The sequence below is a fragment of the Limanda limanda genome, chromosome 4, assembly GCF_963576545.1.
Source record: "Limanda limanda chromosome 4, fLimLim1.1, whole genome shotgun sequence".
Taxonomy (NCBI): domain Eukaryota; kingdom Metazoa; phylum Chordata; class Actinopteri; order Pleuronectiformes; family Pleuronectidae; genus Limanda; species Limanda limanda.
In genome coordinates, this window is record NC_083639.1 from 16,741,121 (window position 1) to 16,761,267 (window position 20,147).

General features: G+C 41.1%; 1 protein-coding gene and 3 non-coding genes across 8 annotated transcripts; 3 read left to right on the forward strand and 1 right to left on the reverse strand.

Moving 5' to 3' along the window:
- The first annotated feature begins 17 nt into the window (after nucleotides 1-17).
- On the forward strand, nucleotides 18-15,276 carry LOC132999597 (store-operated calcium entry regulator STIMATE-like). Of its 5 annotated transcripts, XM_061069299.1 has the most exons (11): nucleotides 18-236; nucleotides 574-1,023; nucleotides 4,591-4,639; nucleotides 4,723-4,818; nucleotides 4,976-5,097; nucleotides 5,348-5,460; nucleotides 7,265-7,342; nucleotides 7,563-7,706; nucleotides 9,230-9,337; nucleotides 12,986-13,109; nucleotides 15,149-15,276. In XM_061069299.1, the coding sequence occupies exons 2-11, from the start codon at nucleotides 798-800 to the stop codon at nucleotides 15,262-15,264; spliced, it is 1,176 nt and encodes a 391-aa protein (XP_060925282.1). In that variant the 5' UTR covers nucleotides 18-236; nucleotides 574-797; the 3' UTR covers nucleotides 15,265-15,276. The 5 variants fall into 5 exon arrangements, with proteins under 5 accessions (XP_060925282.1, XP_060925278.1, XP_060925279.1 ...); XM_061069295.1 differs by lacking the exons at nucleotides 12,986-13,109; nucleotides 15,149-15,276 and adding an exon at nucleotides 381-456 and having other exon boundaries at nucleotides 9,230-11,174; XM_061069296.1 differs by lacking the exons at nucleotides 12,986-13,109; nucleotides 15,149-15,276 and adding an exon at nucleotides 381-456 and having other exon boundaries at nucleotides 577-1,023; nucleotides 9,230-11,174.
- On the forward strand, nucleotides 6,038-6,110 carry trnar-acg (transfer RNA arginine (anticodon ACG)). The gene has a single exon. It is a non-coding gene; the product is annotated as a tRNA-Arg (tRNA).
- trnar-acg (transfer RNA arginine (anticodon ACG)) lies at nucleotides 8,641-8,713 on the forward strand. The gene has a single exon. It is a non-coding gene; the product is annotated as a tRNA-Arg (tRNA).
- trnae-cuc (transfer RNA glutamic acid (anticodon CUC)) lies at nucleotides 13,861-13,932 on the reverse strand. The gene has a single exon. It is a non-coding gene; the product is annotated as a tRNA-Glu (tRNA).
- Nucleotides 15,277-20,147: the final 4,871 nt, after the last annotated feature.

Sequence of the window (20,147 nt, forward strand, 5' to 3'; positions counted from 1 at the left end):
GTGCGTCGGGTCTGTCAACACGAGTGGGCTCTGTCGGGCAGGAGAGCAGCTGGACCGCCTGTCACCGGGACCTGCAGATATAGATCCACCACACTCATTTGAATCGCAGAGGAGCAGCCCGAGCAGGAGGTGACAGGTGAACAGTGCGCAGCCTGGTGTTCACTGCCAGGAAACACACGTTAGCTCCTCTGGCGTCAGCGCCATGGAACCGAGGAGTTAGCTTGGATGCTAGCTAGGTACGTGATGGTAGCGGTGTCTCCGCCGCCGTATCTGTGATTTTCCACGTTGACGTTTTGTCAGCCGGGGATTTAAACACTCCTGACCTGTTAACTCACACTTAACTTGGGGTTTAAGATAAGTTATTCCGTGTGTTTAAGTAGTTCGGAGGCAGTAGCTGCAGCCGGCTCCTGTCACCAGTGTTAGCTCGCAGAGAAGGAGACTCCAGGACGAGCCTGGGTATGTTTCCTCTGCGTGACGGAGCTTTTTAAACCTGACTGTAGTTTTTAAATGTGTTTAAAGTGTGCACACCGGTTAGCAGGAGTCCCACATTACGGTTTTATAACTTCTGCTTAGCAGGTGGAGGCTCGGCGGCACTTGGAACAGCCATGTCTCCGTGGGTGTCTGAAGCAGGAGAATGAGAGCGCGCTGGCGAGGCAGAGGATGCCACCATCTTCCACCGGAGACTGTCCCACTGAACCCATCGATTAGCTGACCCGTCCACCGCTGGAGAGCAGCGGGGGGTCGCTGCTGCTGCACCCCGGCTTCCTCGTTTCGTCTCGACCCGCTCCTGTTGTCCCATGGCGGCTGTTATTGGGGTCCACATGCAGTCCCAGCTCGGGGACGTGGCGCTGGCGGGTCCCGGGGGAGCGGGGCTGCCCGCCGGGTCCCTCACCAACACCTCGGCGTCTACCAGCCCGACGCCGGCCACCGATGGTGGAAGGTGTGAGAACGGTGCCCTCATGGACTCCTTTGGGATCTTCCTACAGGGACTTTTGGCCATGATGGCTTTCAGCACGCTGATGTGTGAGTATGGACCGAGGGAGGATCTGCTGCGTGCCTCTGATATCAGACACCAGCTGCTCAAGGGCAATAAAGCAATAGCAGAGCTCTGTCAACTAATGTATTATTGATCTAGGCAGGGAGGATCATGTCCGACTCCAGAACAGAGGAAGACTAACGTGGCAGAAGTAGAAATGCTCTCTCTTGCCTGTAAACCTAAATGCAGGGGTTTAATTCAGTCTGGTTACTTCCTCTTCACTGTGGTAATAAGAGCTGCTCACTCTCTCGTTTGCTTGCACATGTTCCTGTCACATAATATCAATTACATCCCTATCAGATTAAATGTCAATAATAAAAAAAGCCTCATGGGAAGCAGCAGCAGTAGCTTGCAGGTGAATGGATTGTAGTTATGTCACTTTTTTTGGTTCCATTAGCCTCTCAACATGCTCCTACAAGTTGCATTCACCCATTCATACAGAGCTTCTTCTATTACAGCATTCCCTATTAGTGAATTCAATTTGGGGACCAGTGTCTTGCACAAAAACACGGGAACTCAAACCACCGACCTTCTGACAAAATTGTGTAACATTTTCCAATTTCAATCACTATTATTAAATATATGCTGCAGCTGCTTGATAGTCACTTAACTTTCCAAAGTATCTTAGTACAGGGTTTCTGCCGTTTCTTAAAAAGTCTCAAGTTTAATAATCAGAATTTTAGGACTTAAAAGTCTTAAGTTATAATATTACACACTTACTTGAGTCTTTATAATGCTAAAGCTCATTTAACACAAACTCCATTACATTTTAAAGTTTTTTTTAAAGGAAACGTTTTGGTGGCATTCATAGTTTGGAGTGTTTCGGTTTTCAGTTAGTTTTTTTACAACTATACAAATATTAGCACATAAAACTACAAACAACACCAACATGGAACTGATCAGCCTTAAGGCTCCATTATGCTACTACGTATCCGTTTCTCGGAGAGGGACACACGGAGACCAGAGAGTCTTTTTGATTTATGCCTTTCCGACGACTATCCGTCTAAAAACAATTCCCCGCCAAACCCATGGTTGGCGCAACGGAAGACGAGGTCAGAGAAGCCTACCCCATTTCTGGGAAGAAGAAGTCCACGTGTCTCTGTTTACATGTTAGCCTGCGTCCCACACACTGAACCATGGCAACTAACAGAACTAAATAAAGTGACACCCAGCGGGTCAAAATGCTGATGTTATCGTTTCTTAGCGCAGCGGTTCCCCGCTTTTGTTTCCCAACTGTGTTGCTGATTCCACAGCTTGAATCTGCTTGAGGCTACACGGAGCTAGCTAGCTTCCCCCCCAGCTTCCACACACAGTCAGCAGGGACTCCCGGCACTAACTACTACCCAGTGTTTGCTTCTAACCTGACGGTATTATAGAAACAGTGTCATGATAGCAGTGGAATTAAAGTCGTGACAGCGGGTTTTTGCACTGTTACCACCGCAGTTAGCATGGTTGCTAGCCCGCTAGCCTAGCCCGCTAGCACCGTTTTGAAAGCTCGTTATAACCGTATGTGACCTTGCACACATGCCGTCAGTGCTCTAACGAGCCACCGTCAGCCGGACAACTCAGCTGGCTTAACACACAAGTCACATTAATCGTAGAATCGTAGTTGTGTTTGTTGTGAAGCAGGAAGTTTGAGGTCCGGAAATGTGAAATCCGGAAATTACGTCGTAGGGAAATGATGTATGGAAATGATGTCGTTGGCGGACCAATCACAGCCAAGGGCTGTCCGTGGGGTCTCCGAAATAAACACGAATAGTTAGAAAAATCAGAGGTGCACGAAAAGCTGTCCAAGGCGCGCGGATAGGGCGGTCCTATCTGTCCGTTTTAAAAAAGACGGAGAAGCATAAAGGAGCCTTTAGTCAGAGTTTATCACAAAACACTTGCTATAGGAAAGACAATGGATATCTACTGTCTCCAGTGTGCAAGATAAGAAAGTGTATCATGAGTTATTCTCCTCTTTCATACTTGACAAAGGTCTTAAATTTCCTCCACGAGGACAGTTGGGGGCCAGTGTCTTGCACAAAAAGTTTTAAATTGAACTTGTTGACATGCAGAAACCCTGTTGGAAAAACTGGTATATGTGCCTATTTCACCAACTGCTTTTTTTCAACTGCTGTCTGAATAATTTTCATGGCTTTTCCCATCTCTGGCTTTGTGTTAGCGCCAGCATCTTTTTATTTTTTTAAGTTAGACATGGAAACACTGCCACAGAAAAACAATTACAGTCAAGATTCCGCCCATGGTTCCATTCAGTCAGCCTGAATTGTGTGCGTCCCTGCAGCATCACAGTGGTGAGGAATGTTTAGCATTTAGCTGGAGGCAGCTCTCTGCTGCGTGCTGGGTGTGTTCGGTCTGAAGTCACTCTCAGAGCAGACACTGAGGTCATAGCTAATGGTAAAACTCTCCTACATGAAAACACAAACAGCTCTCAGATCGGAAGAAGGTCACTGTGCAGCTCACAGTGTCACAGCTTAAAACAATGGTCAGAGTACGTCCCTGATGGTAGAAAAGTAAATCAGTCATCTAACAACAACAGTAGTGAAGCTCCCCTGTCACCAGGCAGCTCTGTCGTAGCATTTAAAAGTGGAGGGTAGTGGGGGTCTCATGAAAACAAGCCACTATTGTGAGGAACAGCTAGAGAGTTATTTATGTTGATCATTTCATCGCTTATACTGATGAGACTTCTTACATTTATCCCCTCAGACTCCTTTTTGGGTCAATGTGAAACTGTACTGTAAAGCGCTTTGAGTGGTCATCAAGACTAGAAAAGCGCTATATAAATACAAATCCATTTACCTTTTACCATTTTCACACAGGGATTAAATTCAACTTCTAGGTGGCCCTTAACTAAAACAGCCCCTACATAATACAGCTATACTGAGTTCTCTCAGAGTTTGTAACCTGGAGAGCAGTGCTTACACACACCAGCATACCTAATGAGCTTAATGAACGATTCTGATTCACTTCCCCCTTCTGGGAATCTTGAGATAAACACGTTTTTGTTAATTTAGCAGTGAGCTGACAACAAAGATAGCAGATGAATCACTTCAGTTTCTGCACATGATATTAGGTCAGTGAACATATTGCCTTTGCTCACTTCTCATTCTGCAAGAACAAAGTGAGCACATATGAAACTAAATACTGATGCCACCTTTTTGAGCAGCAACTCGATCACACATGCAGGCCACAGAGTGAGATATGAAAGTTTCTCTTCTAGCCTACAGAAAAACGAATAGCAGCCATTTGCAGAGACAGAGAGTGCATGATGCCGCTCCTGCTACTTTTTCATATCTCACTTTGTATCCTGCTTGTGTGTTAAGCTGCTCAAAAATTATACACCAACCCTAATATATTCATCTAAAATACATTTGTATAAGACTAGATTCGGAGTTGGACTAAATACTATAAAAGCACAAATGATCATTGGACATTTGACAGCTCAAAGGAGAGTCGTTACCTGACTACATGAAAAGTAATAATCTGTTTGACTGATTCTATGCACCTCTGTGTTTGTGTGAGTGATCTGTAGAACATATGTCTTCCATTCGCAGTGAAACGCTTCCGGGAGCCAAAACGTGAAAGGAGACCCTGGAGGATCTGGTAAGGCAGCTGAGCGAGCTTAAATAAATTTCTCTGCAAAGACATTAAGATGGAAACTAACCAACTGTCCTGTGTCTCTACAGGTTCCTGGATACCTCAAAACAGGCCATAGGAATGTTATTCATTCACTTCGCTAATGTCTACTTGTCAGGCCTCACAGAGGAGGACCCCTGCTCACTGTGAGTCAATCGTGTGTTCGACGACCTTAGAGCTTTCTGATTCTGCATGCTACAGATACATCACCAAGAACCTGTTCCAATGACGACTATTCAATCTTGTAGACATAATGTGTCTAACTGTAGATGGAGATTCCATTCACTCTTCTTTTTCTCCCAGATACCTCATTAACTTCCTGTTAGATGCCTCTCTGGGCATGTTGCTGATCTATGCTGGGGTGAGAGCTGTCAGTGCTGTAGTAGAGTGGAGGCAGTGGGAGTCTCTGCGTTTCGGAGAATATGGTGAGGACCATGTGGCTGAGTGGTAGAGTGGGAGTTACAGCGATTTCCCAAAGAGCCTGGAATGTCCAATGGAGGGCAGTAGCTCCCCTTAATAATGTGATGTTGCTGTGTCACTTCTTACTACAGTGCTTTCTTCCCTCAATTACACATTGTACACTCAAGCTGTGAAGTCATAGCTGTTGTTAATAATCTGATGTATCTCTATTTTCCCTATGTTTGTGTCTGTGTGCGTGCGTGTTTGTGTGTGTAGGAGAGCCAGTGCAGTGCACAGCGTGGTTGGGCCAGTGTATCCTCTATATCCTCATCATGATGTTTGAGAAAGTCCTCATCATGCTGGTCCTCCTCATACCCCAGTGGAAAAAGGTCAGAATAAAGACAAATTATTTGAAAAGCCGACAAGTAGAGAAGAACTCTCATTATTTAAAGGGGAAGCCGTACTTTCCAAAGCTATCATTGACCTGCAATTTAGACTGTACATGATACATTACATTACAAGTGGCATGGAGCAGCCCTGCCTTTCACTTAGCACGCTGCTTTGACAGCTCTTCTTCTGGATTCTTGACTTGAAAATATTTTGCTGTTTTGTGTTGGGCGGCGAAAGATGCAGATCATTATACCAGGGTTTATAATCTCTTTTTAATCTAGTGCAGAGAAAGAGACTACGAGAGTAAGGTGTTCCCTGACTGGAAATAAAAGCCGGGCCACTGCCTCTTAGTGTGTATCTGTTTAAATAGAAATGAAATTCTGAATTTCAAACCTTTTTAAAATGAGATTTTAAAGCAGTGCAGACAAAAGCCAGCTTAACGGTTTGTATGACTTCCTCCATGTGGCAGCAGCCTGCTGAGAGCGCATGCTTTTAGCAGGCTGCAGAGCTGTGGGGGAGGGGCTGAGCTGTGCTGGAACAAATGTATTGGTTTCAGCAGAGTGGGAAGCGCACGGCGGGCCAGTGGCGCAATGGATAACGCGTCTGACTACGGATCAGAAGATTCTAGGTTCGACTCCTGGCTGGCTCGTTTCTGCTTTTCTCGTCTCACAAGTTTATGCGAATGACTGATTTGCTTTCATCTACTGACTTACATTCTTTTTGTCTCGGTGAGTGTTTTGGTGAATAAGAGAGAGAGAGAGCAGAGCCAGGAGGGGCTGAGTGAATAAATGCACTGCATGCAGCTGTAAAATGAGACACGATTTCAGCTTTGAAAAAAACAGCAATTTAGGCTGTACATGAGAAATTACACAAATGCATAGAGCAGGTCTGCCTTTCACTTAGCACACTGCTTTGTCAGCTCTTGTCTGGTTTCTTCACTTAGAAATATTTGGCTTGTGTTGGGCTGCTTAAGATACAGATCATTGCACCAGGTTTTATACTCGTTTTCACATTTCCGACATGACCTGCAGGTAAAATCTAGAGAATATGCCGGCAGTCTGTCTTTCACACCTGCACAACACAGCGAAAGGTTTTCTTTACAGATGTGTTCATATCAACAACCAATCCTCCGCATTATTTAGGCAAAAGGTGGAGCAGCCAGGTGCAGCAGAGACCGGAAACAATGTATTAACTCCACTGCAAAGATCACGTGATTTCCTTTCTAGAACAACACCGGTGTCGGCTCTTATCACCACAAACTCTCTAAACATCTATGTCTGTGTCTTCTTCTTGTATGACACTGCTTTTTTGCCGAAGATATTTGTTTTCTTTTAGTTTTTTTTTCATTTTGGCATCTGTTACATGTAACAAGCGTCATCAATGCTCTGGAGGAATCTGCGAAGTTTGGTGCATGTCTGACAGCAGATTTACAGTCCAGTGTAATGAAAGAGAATAACGTGTTACCTGACAGGAAATCAAACCCGGCTACCAAATCCTAGAATCCACTATTTCGCTAGCGACAACTGCTCAGCCTCTTATGACAAATTTCTGTGCTGCAAGTGTTTGTTTTTTATGTATTTTGACAACTGTGGCAGTTATTATGGTGCTAAAGTACACTACAGCAGTATTTGCCATTTCAGTGGACTAAACAAGTAAAGTGTTTTAAGTCCATATGTATGCACATGCATTCTGAAGTTGAACCACATATTTGCTTTTAAATGGGCATTCCAAAACTTTCATATTCATTTTGTATATATGTTATGTATGTATGCTTACGTTTGTGCTTGTTTATGTGTGTCGCAGCTGGCTCTCCTGAACCCCATACAGAATCCTGACCTGGAACTGGCCATCGTTATGCTCATCGTTCCGTTCTTCGTCAACGTAAGTCCGGTGTTCTCTCCACCACTAGCACCATGTGTCTTGTGCAATTTCATAATTCATAACTGATATCATGTCTGCTTGTTCATTCAAAGTCCATTGCCTTGTGTGTGTGTATCACCAATAAAAAAATGTTAATATTGGTGTATACTCTAAAAAGTCACGTATGGTAATTCCAACAGAGGAAACATCACATCACAAATGCCCTCTGTCTTCCCTTTAGGCCCTCATGTTCTGGGTGGTAGATAATTTTCTAATGAAGAAGCACAGGACAAAAGCAAAGCTGGAGGAGAGAGAGGAGGACCCTCGGGGGAACAGTAAGGTTCGCTACAGACGAGCTCTGTCTCATGATGACTCAGAGTCAGAGGTGAGTCTGAATGCAGTAATATGCATGTTGCTATCGGAGAAATCACATGAAGAACCATGCAGTAGAAATCATCAGATATGGTACAAAAACCTGGAATTCAGTTATACTACCTAACAGTTCATTTATTTATTAATGTTTCATCGTCCATGGAGGGATATGCTAACGTTAGCCTACAGATATGCTAATGTTAGTCTGTGGTTGCTGTGTTTCTTGGGGTAAAGGCCGATATATGCTACTCCGTTTTGACTGACACGGACTCATGGGAACGGGGGGGATGGTTTTAGATGTGTGGGCCAGTGGTGCAATGGTTAATGAGTCTTATTACGGATCAGAAGATTCTAGGTTTGACTCCTGGCTGGCACGGTTTCATACCCTGCCATTTGTATTGACCCATACAGATCACCTAACACAGTACCATGGTCTACACTGGGTACAGCCGACAGACACTAGCTAAATGTGGTGCAAGACTAGAGCCCTAATGAATAACTAGACTGTTTTTGAAAGGTGTATTTTATTACATCTGCTGTTTTGGTCTCATTTGTTCACATTGTGGGAAGTGGACACCCATGTTTAACATGTTCCAAGACAGCTTGTATCCAAAAATATCCAAGTGTTTTGAATTACTTTCTGAAAGCAGATTCTGCTGAAATTATTTGAGAAAGAGTTGATTCTGTTATAAACGTTAGTTGAATTCGCTTAGTGGGCCAAGTGGTTAATACATATTTAGATCACCAATAGAACTGAAATTCAGAATTACAATCTATTTGAACTTCTGAAGGTTAACGCAGTGCAGACATTGGTTTGTATGACTTCCTCCATGTGGCAGCAGCGGGCCTGAGAGAGCATGCTCTTCGCAGGCTGCAGAGCTGTGGGGGAGGGGCTGAGCTGTGCTGGAACAAATGTATTCCTTTCAGTGGAGTGAAACTGCCACAGCGGGCCAGTGGCGCAATGGATAACGCGTCTGACTACGGATCAGAAGATTCTAGGTTCGACTCCTGGCTGGCTCGTCTCTGCTTTTCTCGCCTCACAACAAGTTTGTGCGAATGACTGATTTACTTTCACTGACTTACATTGTGTCTCAGTGAGTGTGTTGGTGAATAAGGGGGAGAGAGACCGAGCAGAGCCAGGAGGTGCTGAGGGAATAATTGCACTCCATGCAGCTGTTTAATGACACAGGATTTCACCTCTAAACAGAGCCTTTTAATATGATTGTACTCATTTAAAAGGATATGAGGAACAATCGATAAATGGTGGTCAATAATGATACACTGTCATTGACCACACATATATCAATTTTTGAGAAACATATTTTTGATTCATAATGAACTGAAAAAAATGTCAGGTGAGAAGGTGATCCTTGTATTTTCCTGCCTCATCTGGACGATAAAGTATATTCAATTCTGTCCTATTTCATTCTCCACCCAGTCGTGAAAGACTTCTGGAGGCCTTTAGAATGATATCATGAACCGGTCTCCCAGTGCGCCATTCACTTATAATACTTCTCTCTCCTTCCTGTTCCTTAGATCATTTTCTCAGCAGATGATGAAATGGATGAGTCAGACGAGGATGATGTTCGTCGGTTAAGTGGCCTGAAGACAGTGAAGAAGAAGAAGCTTCGCATGGGGATCCCTGTTTGACCTGTGTGCCTAGCTAAACTGCTTCCATCAGATGTTCTCCAGGAGCTCTTCACCACACAGATCTACAAACGGTCCTAGTACCTCCACAGAATCTGATATCAAACTCTTTTCAAACACAGGATGCTCACTGATGACTGAAGAAAATACTTTCATTGAATTCCCTGTTGACTCCTGAAGAGTTCCTGCATAAACAGTGTCTAACCTGGGATTTATTTCAACACAGCAGGAGATTTCTTTTTTGCAGTTAACTTGGCACTCCTGTGGCGACTGATCTAAAATTCACTTTGGGAAAACATCTAAATCATGAACCCTTGTTAACATGTTAAATCCGAAATGTGAGTGACGTATGAAAAGGGCAACACTGGTATAATACTGTGTGGACCTTGGTGGCATTGTGATGCAGTGGTCCAGGATTATGACAGTTGGACAAATCTCAGTGGCCACACCAGACCCAAACATGCAAACAAAACTGTTGATTATATCTAATACTCTAACATGTCCTTTAAACTGATTGTATCCCTGATGTAGATTCCATATGAACATTGTGCTTTTGTTTTCTCATGTTAAAAGTGTGTGTGGGAAGTGAGGATATTTTTGCTGTCCTGTACAGTTTTTAAGGGTAAAGGTTTATAAGGATTAGGATTAAATAACGTCGTAAGGTTAGAATAATGTTAAAGCTTTTAGTTGTGAGGTGTAGGGCAAGGGCTAGACAATGAATTATGTCAGAGGGTGTCCTCACAAACACAGAAGTGTGTGTGTGCGCATGTTCGCGATTGCATCAGACTGAATCACGGTATTCATGTGACTCTTAACACTTTTGAGCACAATTCCACACTTGACTACTGTAAACTTCATGTGTGATGTTACTCATATCAAAGGGAGCACATTCATGCTTGCAGCAAACTTCCATTTGTATTCTCTTGTAAAGTCCTTTCAACTGTTCCACCTACAGGACTGCAGGTACCACAGTGTGCAACATGTCCGCTCAGTCAGTATCGTTTGTCTGTGGACACAAGATTTCCCTCTGGTCGACTGTTCGACTGACTTGCTGTGACTGCGTGTTGTTTGTCTTTGGACACATTTCATTTCATTTGGACTTGTTGGGATCTAATATATGTTTTTGTTTGTGTTATTTTCGGGCCAAAAAGGTGACTATGCTTCTTCCAAAAGTGTTCTTCATTCCTTTACTTTAATGGGAAGAGTAGATATGGGAACAACTTCTTGCACAGTTTCCCATTTATTCTAGCTTTCACCTTTCCTTTTGTGTTTCCTGTGATTTGTTTTTTGTTACAATAATGTGCCTGAGTGCCTGTTTGTTAGATTCTTTTGACTGTTTTTATCCATCTCCAGATCATCAAGCAGCATTCAGCAGGCTCTGATGTAAAGAATGTGACATGCATAGACCTCTAAACTGTAAAGTGACTGTCCACTAGACAGACAAGAGTTAGGCTGCGAGTGGGTGGATGTGGATTTGTTTTCTGTGTATGTATGTGTGTGTGCGTGGTTATATATATATACACACAGTATACCTGTATGCACTGGCTTCTGCTGGATGCATGTGGGAGTGCTTCTTCTCATTAAGGGAGAGTGTGATAAACTGTGACTGCGATGTACGATGACTATGTTGCTGATTAGGATGTGTTTGGCATGTTGGTAAGGAATAAATGAGTGTATTTTACATGACTGACACTACAGCATCTTGCAGCAGTTATGTTAACTAAACCAGGACAAAGGACTTTTAATATTTTGCAAAGTGGAGTGAGTATAAAGGAAAGAGGTGGAGGTAAATTATCATTATAACTGCTTTTTCAATAAAGGATGTGATAAACCATGTTGAGCCAAATGTTTGATTCCTTTTCTAATGTGAATCTCGTATTGTTTTAGTAAACCACAAAGGGTTGCCTGACCGAGAAACAAATCCAAGCAACCCTGAATCTTGACCAGCAAACAACCAGGGAGGATGGTACCACTCATGGACGCTTCAGAAATTTAAATCAATACAAGCTGTAGAAAAAAAATATTTCAGGTGCTGCTTATGAGTGAGGAGAACTGTGGGCATTGTGACTGGTTTACCACTAGATGGAGCACCGGATTTTAGAAGACGCATACCTACAGTCATGGCTATGTGTCCAGAAATAGATCCAACTAGAACTTCTAATAGCTTCTTACAAAAGCTTAAGAAAGGCAAAGACCCACAGTTGGTGTGGGGAGTCATGATAATCCACTACATCCTGACTCATCAGCTCCACTTAAAGACACACTAATGCCTGAGTTTCCATGTTGCACTGTCACAGGCCACGCTGTGATCTCATTCCCTGCCTCACACAACTATATCATATGTTGTCTTAGTTGTTTTCGTGTTCCCTTTGGCCCAAGTAACACTCAGTTGCTGTAGGAGCCACTTGTGGAGCGCCAACTGTGTTTTGTAATATAATATTTTAGGTTAGAGAGACAGACCTGTTTATTCATTTATCTTTATTCCTTTTTCATTCAATTTCTACTTTTGATTTTATGTGAGACATTTTCTGAGACATACTAATAAATTGTAATGATGTATATGTATGTATGAAATGAAAAGCTCTGTCTGGTTATCAATCAATCAAATTTGATTTGTATAGCCCATATTCACAAATCACAATTCGTCTCATTAATACACATTAAAAAAAGATCCACCCTCTGCTGATAGTATTGCAGTAATCCCAAAAGGATCTGAGTTTAATAATACTTTATTAATACCCTACTTAGGCTACATATATCTTTAAGTCATACAAGAAAGTGTTGTACAATAGTCCACTGTTGTAATACGGTAACTCTGTAACTCTGTCTCAGATTCAGTAGAAAGATTCACAAACAGATGACGACTGAGACGGTTAGTCATTCTGAATGTGTGAGTCATTGGGTCCTTCATCCTTCATTTGAAACTGAGCTAACACCTCAGTCCAAGTCCTCTGACTGCTGTCTCCTGAACTGTTTGCTTACTTGTTCCAGCCTTAATCTGTAGCTTCTCATGAGAATCCAATGAATGAAAACCCTAGAAAATACAAACAAAATAACATCTGGAATTGAGTGTCACACTCACTGTTGACATTGGATAAACCTACAAAATAACATGGTTTATACATTTATCAGAATAAATGTGTTCACAATAATTCTAATTTATTACTTCACCTGCAGAGGGATTTAGCTTGCTCTGGATTTCAACAGAAAGAGTCGTAGGTGCCACCTGTGTCCTGAGTATCAGCTGTCGGCCTGGAACTTTATCTTTAAAGATGGGAGACCCGTCCCAGCCGTCGCATCCCTCACGTCACACCTAATAATACACACTGACAACAGGCAGCGGGGCAGTGGGCAGCTGCTCTGACTGGCTCACTGGGTCTGGACCAGGACTATATATAAATGATGGCAGGCATGTTGGGAGACAAAGAGACACAGTTGGAAAACAGCAGCGACAGTGTCACACTGGAAAGGCCGTCTGTTGGACTGATACAACAAATTCGATCACCATGTCCCAGGTAAGTTAGCTGAATGGGTTAATCACCTACATCTTACACATTACTCCAGTTTTTATGACAGATATCAAATATACCATGACTTTTATTTCCGCCCCTAACATTCATAGTGTTCTTTCTTTACCGACTCCAGCCAGGCGAGGTGAAGAAGAAGAAGCGTCCCCCTATGAAGGAGGAGGACCTGAAAGGAGCCCGCAGTAAACTGGGACTGAAGGGCGAGGTGAAGAGTAAGACCTATGAGGTCATGGCAGAGTGTGGTGAGCACAGCCTTTTACTTATGGCATATAAAAACACAACAGAACCTCCGATGTCGACTCTAAAAACACATTTCTACTCTTATTTTAATCCTGCTCAGCCTTGGGACGTCAAATATCATCCTTCATGACAGTTGTATATAATTTAACTATGCAATCGATCAACTTTTATAGAACCTTAAGTTTAGCAAGCTGGTTAATCATATATCACTATTTCATTATGCTGTTCGTTTGGCCTCTTCTATAGAAAACGTATATCCTTTACCCATGAATGAAAAACATTATAAATACAATCACAATATAAACATTGAAGTTAATATATAAACAAATAACTAAACATTGAATTCAATTATTAGAAATGTATTAAATAAAATGCCTAATATGAACTTAACATGAGGTAAGTGGTTTCACTGACTGAGCAGTTTTAGCTCTTATCTCTTTGTACTGCGTACTTAGTCTTTTTTTCTTCTCCTACTGGATGATGCTTTCATGCCAGTTTCAAGTGTCTTTGTGGATAAAATGTAGAAATACAGAAGTGCAAATGCATTTCTTTATATCTGTATGCTATCTCTTCTTTCATTTCAAAATCGATTCACAAATAATATTACTAACATTTTGTTTTACATCTGTTGCATTGTTGGAGTAGTCTTGTGTATTTATCACTGATATAAAGCTGATCTGTTTACTTCAGTCTGGTAATGTAAACAAAGTTGTTCACAGTTCGGAGAGGTTCATAATGTTGATAAAACAGTAGTTCCCTGACCGGGAATCGAACCCGGGCCGCGGCGGTGAGAGCGCCGAATCCTAACCACTAGACCACCAGGGAAGGATATGCAGAGAGTGAGAGAAATATTTCTAATCCTTGATTTAGCTGGGTACTCTATACGCAGTTCTTTAATCTCCTTCAGTCTTCAGTGAAGACTCCCCTGTTACATTCAATCCTGTACCCCTGTAAACAGCTGCAGGTAGAAAATAATGTCCTGCAGCTGCAGCTTCAATGTTTCGCATGAAAATATAAAAGTGAAATCAGAATTAAAGTGCTATAAATGATCATTAAACAATGACGTTTTAAAACTAAACTTAAATCTGCAAGTGCATAATACTGCTGTGGGATTATTGCTACTGAGATATCAAATGACCCGAGTAACCCAAACAGCTCAATAAGAAACATGAAATCAGCATCAAAACTTGAGTTGTTAGAACAACTCACATATAATGTGGTGGGTAACTACGGATACATAATTATTTTTAATTTATTGCTTGATCATTGTAGTTATGTCACTGGATACATTTCTACAAGGGTATGTGCTTTTTATGAAATTCTAGAATTTCAACTTTGTTCCTGCAATACAGGCCTGCCATTTGAAATTCCAAACTCAGTAACATAGCAAAATTTGATGAAATAACCATGAGAACAGAAATAATTCATTGTATTTGTCCAACTATGACAGAGATGATAGGTTATTTACTCTCTTCTCCTGTTACCTCACAATGCAAAGAATTATGCATTCAATGATTGGAAAATTTATTCATTTTAAAATCGTTACATCATAGTTACAAGCTGGTATTTATAGAGCATAAAGGTTCAGTGTGTAGAATTTACGTACATCTAGCGGTCACCTCACCCTAACCTTCCAAACATGAAAGAGAACCTGTGGAAACCTTCAGTTGTCATAAAAACTCAAAAGGTGTTTAGTTTGTCCAGTCTGAGCTATTGTAAAAAACATGGCCATTCTAGGGTAAATAAAACCACAATTAGTACAATGTAGGTGAAACACACCAGTGAAAACATCACCAGGATTATTGTATATTCAATTTCTGCCAATAAATCCCTTCCACCTGAATTCTAAACACTGAACCTTTAAATCCTGCAAATGAATTGATATTTGATCATTATGATCAGGACTGATCTTTGTTAAAAAGTGCAACTCAGTGAAAGTGTAAAATAATATTACTATCGCAGATATTTGTGTCGTCTAACATCTCCAGAGTTACTGTTTTTAAAGTGTTGCACACGTGTCTGTGTCTCTTTCCATGTGCAGAGCGTATGGGCAAAGTGGCTCCGTCTGTATTCAGCGGAGTGGGGTCGGGGACGGAGACGGCCCTGCAAAGGCCGACTGCTGCCAAAGCTCCAGGAGCCAGTGTGTTCAGCAAATAGAGAGAGAGAGAGAGAGAGAGAGAGAGAGAGAGAGAGAGAGAGAGAGAGAGAGAGAGAGAGAGAGAGAGAGAGAGGAGAGAGAGAGAGAGAGAGAGAGAGACATACACTGCACTCTTTAAGTGTTTGATGATATGGATTACAAACAGAGGGGTTTGTCATATTTTAGTAGCAGTTATTGTTCAGAGATGGTTGCTTAGTGCTGTGGAGTGTGTTGACTGTACTGCTATGTAAGCAGTTATTGTACTTTGTAGTTTGAACAGTGCATCAGACTCTGTAAATATTTTGTTAATGTGGGTCATGAGCTATAAATGGATTGTATCATTTATTTATCAATAGAGACTTAGCTTTTAATAAAAGTATATACCTATTTGTGCTGTTTTTGCATGACCAATTCCTGAATAAATAATTTCCCCTCATATTGAAATATTGTTTTTTATTATCATTATTTGTTTATGGTAATTCTATTTGGGGCTTGAAATGAATGATGCAGTATGAATACAGTTAACAGTAATTTTGTCACCTTTACTTTACAATATCTATAACAAAATGATAAATATAAAGTGGAATGTGTGGTTTGGGCTTTAATGTTTTCAAGTGTTTTGAACTATAGAAGAAAATGTTTATTTGATTATCATCCACTGTCTCATTCATATATGTACAACAGTAAATCTCTATAATGTATGTATCTGAATTATTCTTCTATTTAAAATCTATATTCATCTAGTCTTCAGTAAAAAAGAAAAAAGTTAACATATGATTAATTTTGATAATATTATTGATTTGACTATTGTAATTCAGTTGAAACAGCAGGAGTCTTTCTTATGTCAACAGTGCATGACATGACTACTTGTCTGTGACAGGGGTCATGGGTCGTGACACATGTGAAAGTTCACTATTATCACTAGACTCTGCAGTTCCCCTCGAGATAGTGAACAACCATTACATTCATTAGGTTGCCAGGACACAACTCCTAATCAATACTTATGTTACTCTCTTATATAGATGGGTTATAGATCTTGCTAACAAGATTTCATTATCAACCCAGCTTGTCATTTCTGCAAATGTGTAAAGGTCTTTATGCACCACAAAACTCTAAAGTCTCAAAGGGCCCATATTGTGTACAATACATTTTCTGGGCTTTCACTGTCTGTAACTACTTGAAGGGGTCAGTAGGGACCCTCAAATACTCCGCAGACTTTTTCACTCAGTCTATTCTAACAAAATGGCTTGAAACATTTCGTACTTCCTCCCCCATGTGAGTCATATGGGATCGCACTCATGTCTCAGCCCCACCCAGCCGGTACCAGTGCAGCCTCCGAACCCACCACCACCACCACCCCTCCACACCAAATTGACACTAAGCAGACATGTTGCTGAGCTAGCAGCTTGTTAGCTACCACAGGCTAACCACAACAAACAACACTGAAGAAACACTGCAGCATTGGAGGGATGAAAGGAAGAGAATGTTACCATGCACATTCCTCCTAAAGAACGTTACTGTATGTTTGAGAATAGCGGTTATGCTTTATTTCTTCTGACATGAGCTCACTAAGTCTACGTTACTCCATACTGAAACTATGTTGTGAAACTGTAACTCGGGACGTTACACCTACATTTGCTAGCTGTCCTGCTAAAACCTGAACAAACATGAGGACAGTGTACCTTACTGACTATGCACTTGCTGGTCAGCTGTATCCAAACATAACCACGTGACTTTCAGCTGTGTTTACCAGAGACATCGTCAATGTGTCTGAAAGTGTAGTCAGCCAATCAGAGGAGGGGCACAAGAGGCAGGCGAAAACAGCCTGTTCTGACTGCAGCTCCAGAGACAGGACATGAAAATACTCATTGCAGCAATTATTTTAGACTTTAAACCACTGATATATCATCTTATGGGTACCAATACCTCAAATTAAATCCCAGAAATGTGTCAAATATGGGCCTTTTAAGTCCTCATCATTATAAAATACACTTTTAAGGAATTTTGACACTTCATGACACATATCACTATTCAATAAATACAAAACAACCAGACAACTAAAGCCATAAAGCACGTGTTTGCTTTGTGAACACCGTGGATTAACCCTGGCCTGTCTGAGATAATTGCAATAATTCAACCGATACAAAAATCAAGCACAAACAAAAGCACAGGTGGCATGTTCTGCTCTGTCATCACTACAAACTGCAAACACAAAATCCCGACACCCATGGTTCAGACCCAGAAGGTTGGATATCAAGTCAAAGAATTCAGTGGAAAATTGCACAACTTTGATTCCCGTACTCTTCAATCTACTGTTGACAATGACTCACCAGATGTGCAGAGTGCATGTCCACTGTGTTTGTTCACATGGTTCATAGTACAGACAAAATCTGTTTGTTAAGGTTAAATCTACATTTGTCATAAATGGTCATCTGGAATATGGTGTGAGGGATAAAGGACACATTTACTGTCAAAGGCGCCTTGTAGTCAAGTTATTTAATTAGCCCAGTGTAACACATTCACCTATATGCAATGTACCTGCTAGTCAAATCCAGGGCCGGGTCTACAAGGGTATGTGCTTTTTATGAAATTCTAGAATTTCAACTTTGTTCCTGCAATACAGGCCTGCCATTTGAAATTCCAAACTCAGTAACATAGCAAAATTTGATGAAATAACCATGAGAACAGAAATAATTCATTGTATTTGTCCAACTATGACAGAGATGATAGGTTATTTACTCTCTTCTCCTGTTACCTCACAATGCAAAGAATTATGCATTCAATGATTGGAAAAATTATTCATTTTAAAATCGTTACATCATAGTTACAAGCTGGTATTTATAGAGCATAAAGGTTCAGTGTGTAGAATTTACGTACATCTAGCGGTCACCTCACCCTAACCTTCCAAACATGAAAGAGAACCTGTGGAAACCTTCAGTTGTCATAAAAACTCAAAAGGTGTTTAGTTTGTCCAGTCTGAGCTACTGTAAAAAACATGGCCATTCTAGGGTAAATAAAACCACAATTAGTACAATGTAGGTGAAACACACCAGTGAAAACATCACCAGGATTATTGTATATTCAATTTCTGCCAATAAATCCCTTCCACCTGAATTCTAAACACTGAACCTTTAAATCCTGCAAATGAATTGATATTTGATCATTATGATCAGGACTGATCTTTGTTAAAAAGTGCAACTCAGTGAAAGTGTAAAATAATATTACTATCGCAGATATTTGTGTCGTCTAACATCTCCAGAGTTACTGTTTTTAAAGTGTTGCACACGTGTCTGTGTCTCTTTCCATGTGCAGAGCGTATGGGCAAAGTGGCTCCGTCTGTATTCAGCGGAGTGGGGTCGGGGACGGAGACGGCCCTGCAAAGGCCGACTGCTGCCAAAGCTCCAGGAGCCAGTGTGTTCAGCAAATAGAGAGAGAGAGAGAGAGAGAGAGAGAGAGAGAGAGAGAGAGAGAGAGAGAGAGAGAGAGAGAGAGAGAGAGAGAGAGAGAGAGAGAGAGAGAGAGAGACATACACTGCACTCTTTAAGTGTTTGATGATATGGATTACAAACAGAGGGGTTTGTCATATTTTAGTAGCAGTTATGGTTCAGAGATGGTTGCTTAGTGCTGTGGAGTGTGTTGACTGTACTGCTATGTAAGCAGTTATTGTACTTTGTAGTTTGAACAGTGCATCAGACTCTGTAAATATTTTGTTAATGTGGGTCATGAGCTATAAATGGATTGTATCATTTATTTATCAATAGAGACTTAGCTTTTAATAAAAGTATATACCTATTTGTGCTGTTTTTGCATGACCAATTCCTGAATAAATAATTTCCCCTCATATTGAAATATTGTTTTTTATTATCATTATTTGTTTATGGTAATTCTATTTGGGGCTTGAAATGAATGATGCAGTATGAATACAGTTAACAGTAATTTTGTCACCTTTACTTTACAATATCTATAACAAAATGATAAATATAAAGTGGAATGTGTGGTTTGGGCTTTAATGTTTTCAAGTGTTTTGAACTATAGAAGAAAATGTTTATTTGATTATCATCCACTGTCTCATTCATATATGTACAACAGTAAATCTCTATAATGTATGTATCTGAATTATTCTTCTATTTAAAATCTATATTCATCTAGTCTTCAGTAAAAAAGAAAAAAGTTAACATATGATTAATTTTGATAATATTATTGATTTGACTATTGTAATTCAGTTGAAACAGCAGGAGTCTTTCTTATGTCAACAGTGCATGACATGACTACTTGTCTGTGACAGGGGTCATGGGTCGTGACACATGTGAAAGTTCACTATTATCACTAGACTCTGCAGTTCCCCTCGAGATAGTGAACAACCATTACATTCATTAGGTTGCCAGGACACAACTCCTAATCAATACTTATGTTACTCTCTTATATAGATGGGTTATAGATCTTGCTAACAAGATTTCATTATCAACCCAGCTTGTCATTTCTGCAAATGTGTAAAGGTCTTTATGCACCACAAAACTCTAAAGTCTCAAAGGGCCCATATTGTGTACAATACATTTTCTGGGCTTTCACTGTCTGTAACTACTTGAAGGGGTCAGTAGGGACCCTCAAATACTCCGCAGACTTTTTCACTCAGTCTATTCTAACAAAATGGCTTGAAACATTTCGTACTTCCTCCCCCATGTGAGTCATATGGGATCGCACTCATGTCTCAGCCCCACCCAGCCGGTACCAGTGCAGCCTCCGAACCCACCACCACCACCACCCCTCCACACCAAATTGACACTAAGCAGACATGTTGCTGAGCTAGCAGCTTGTTAGCTACCACAGGCTAACCACAACAAACAACACTGAAGAAACACTGCAGCATTGGAGGGATGAAAGGAAGAGAATGTTACCATGCACA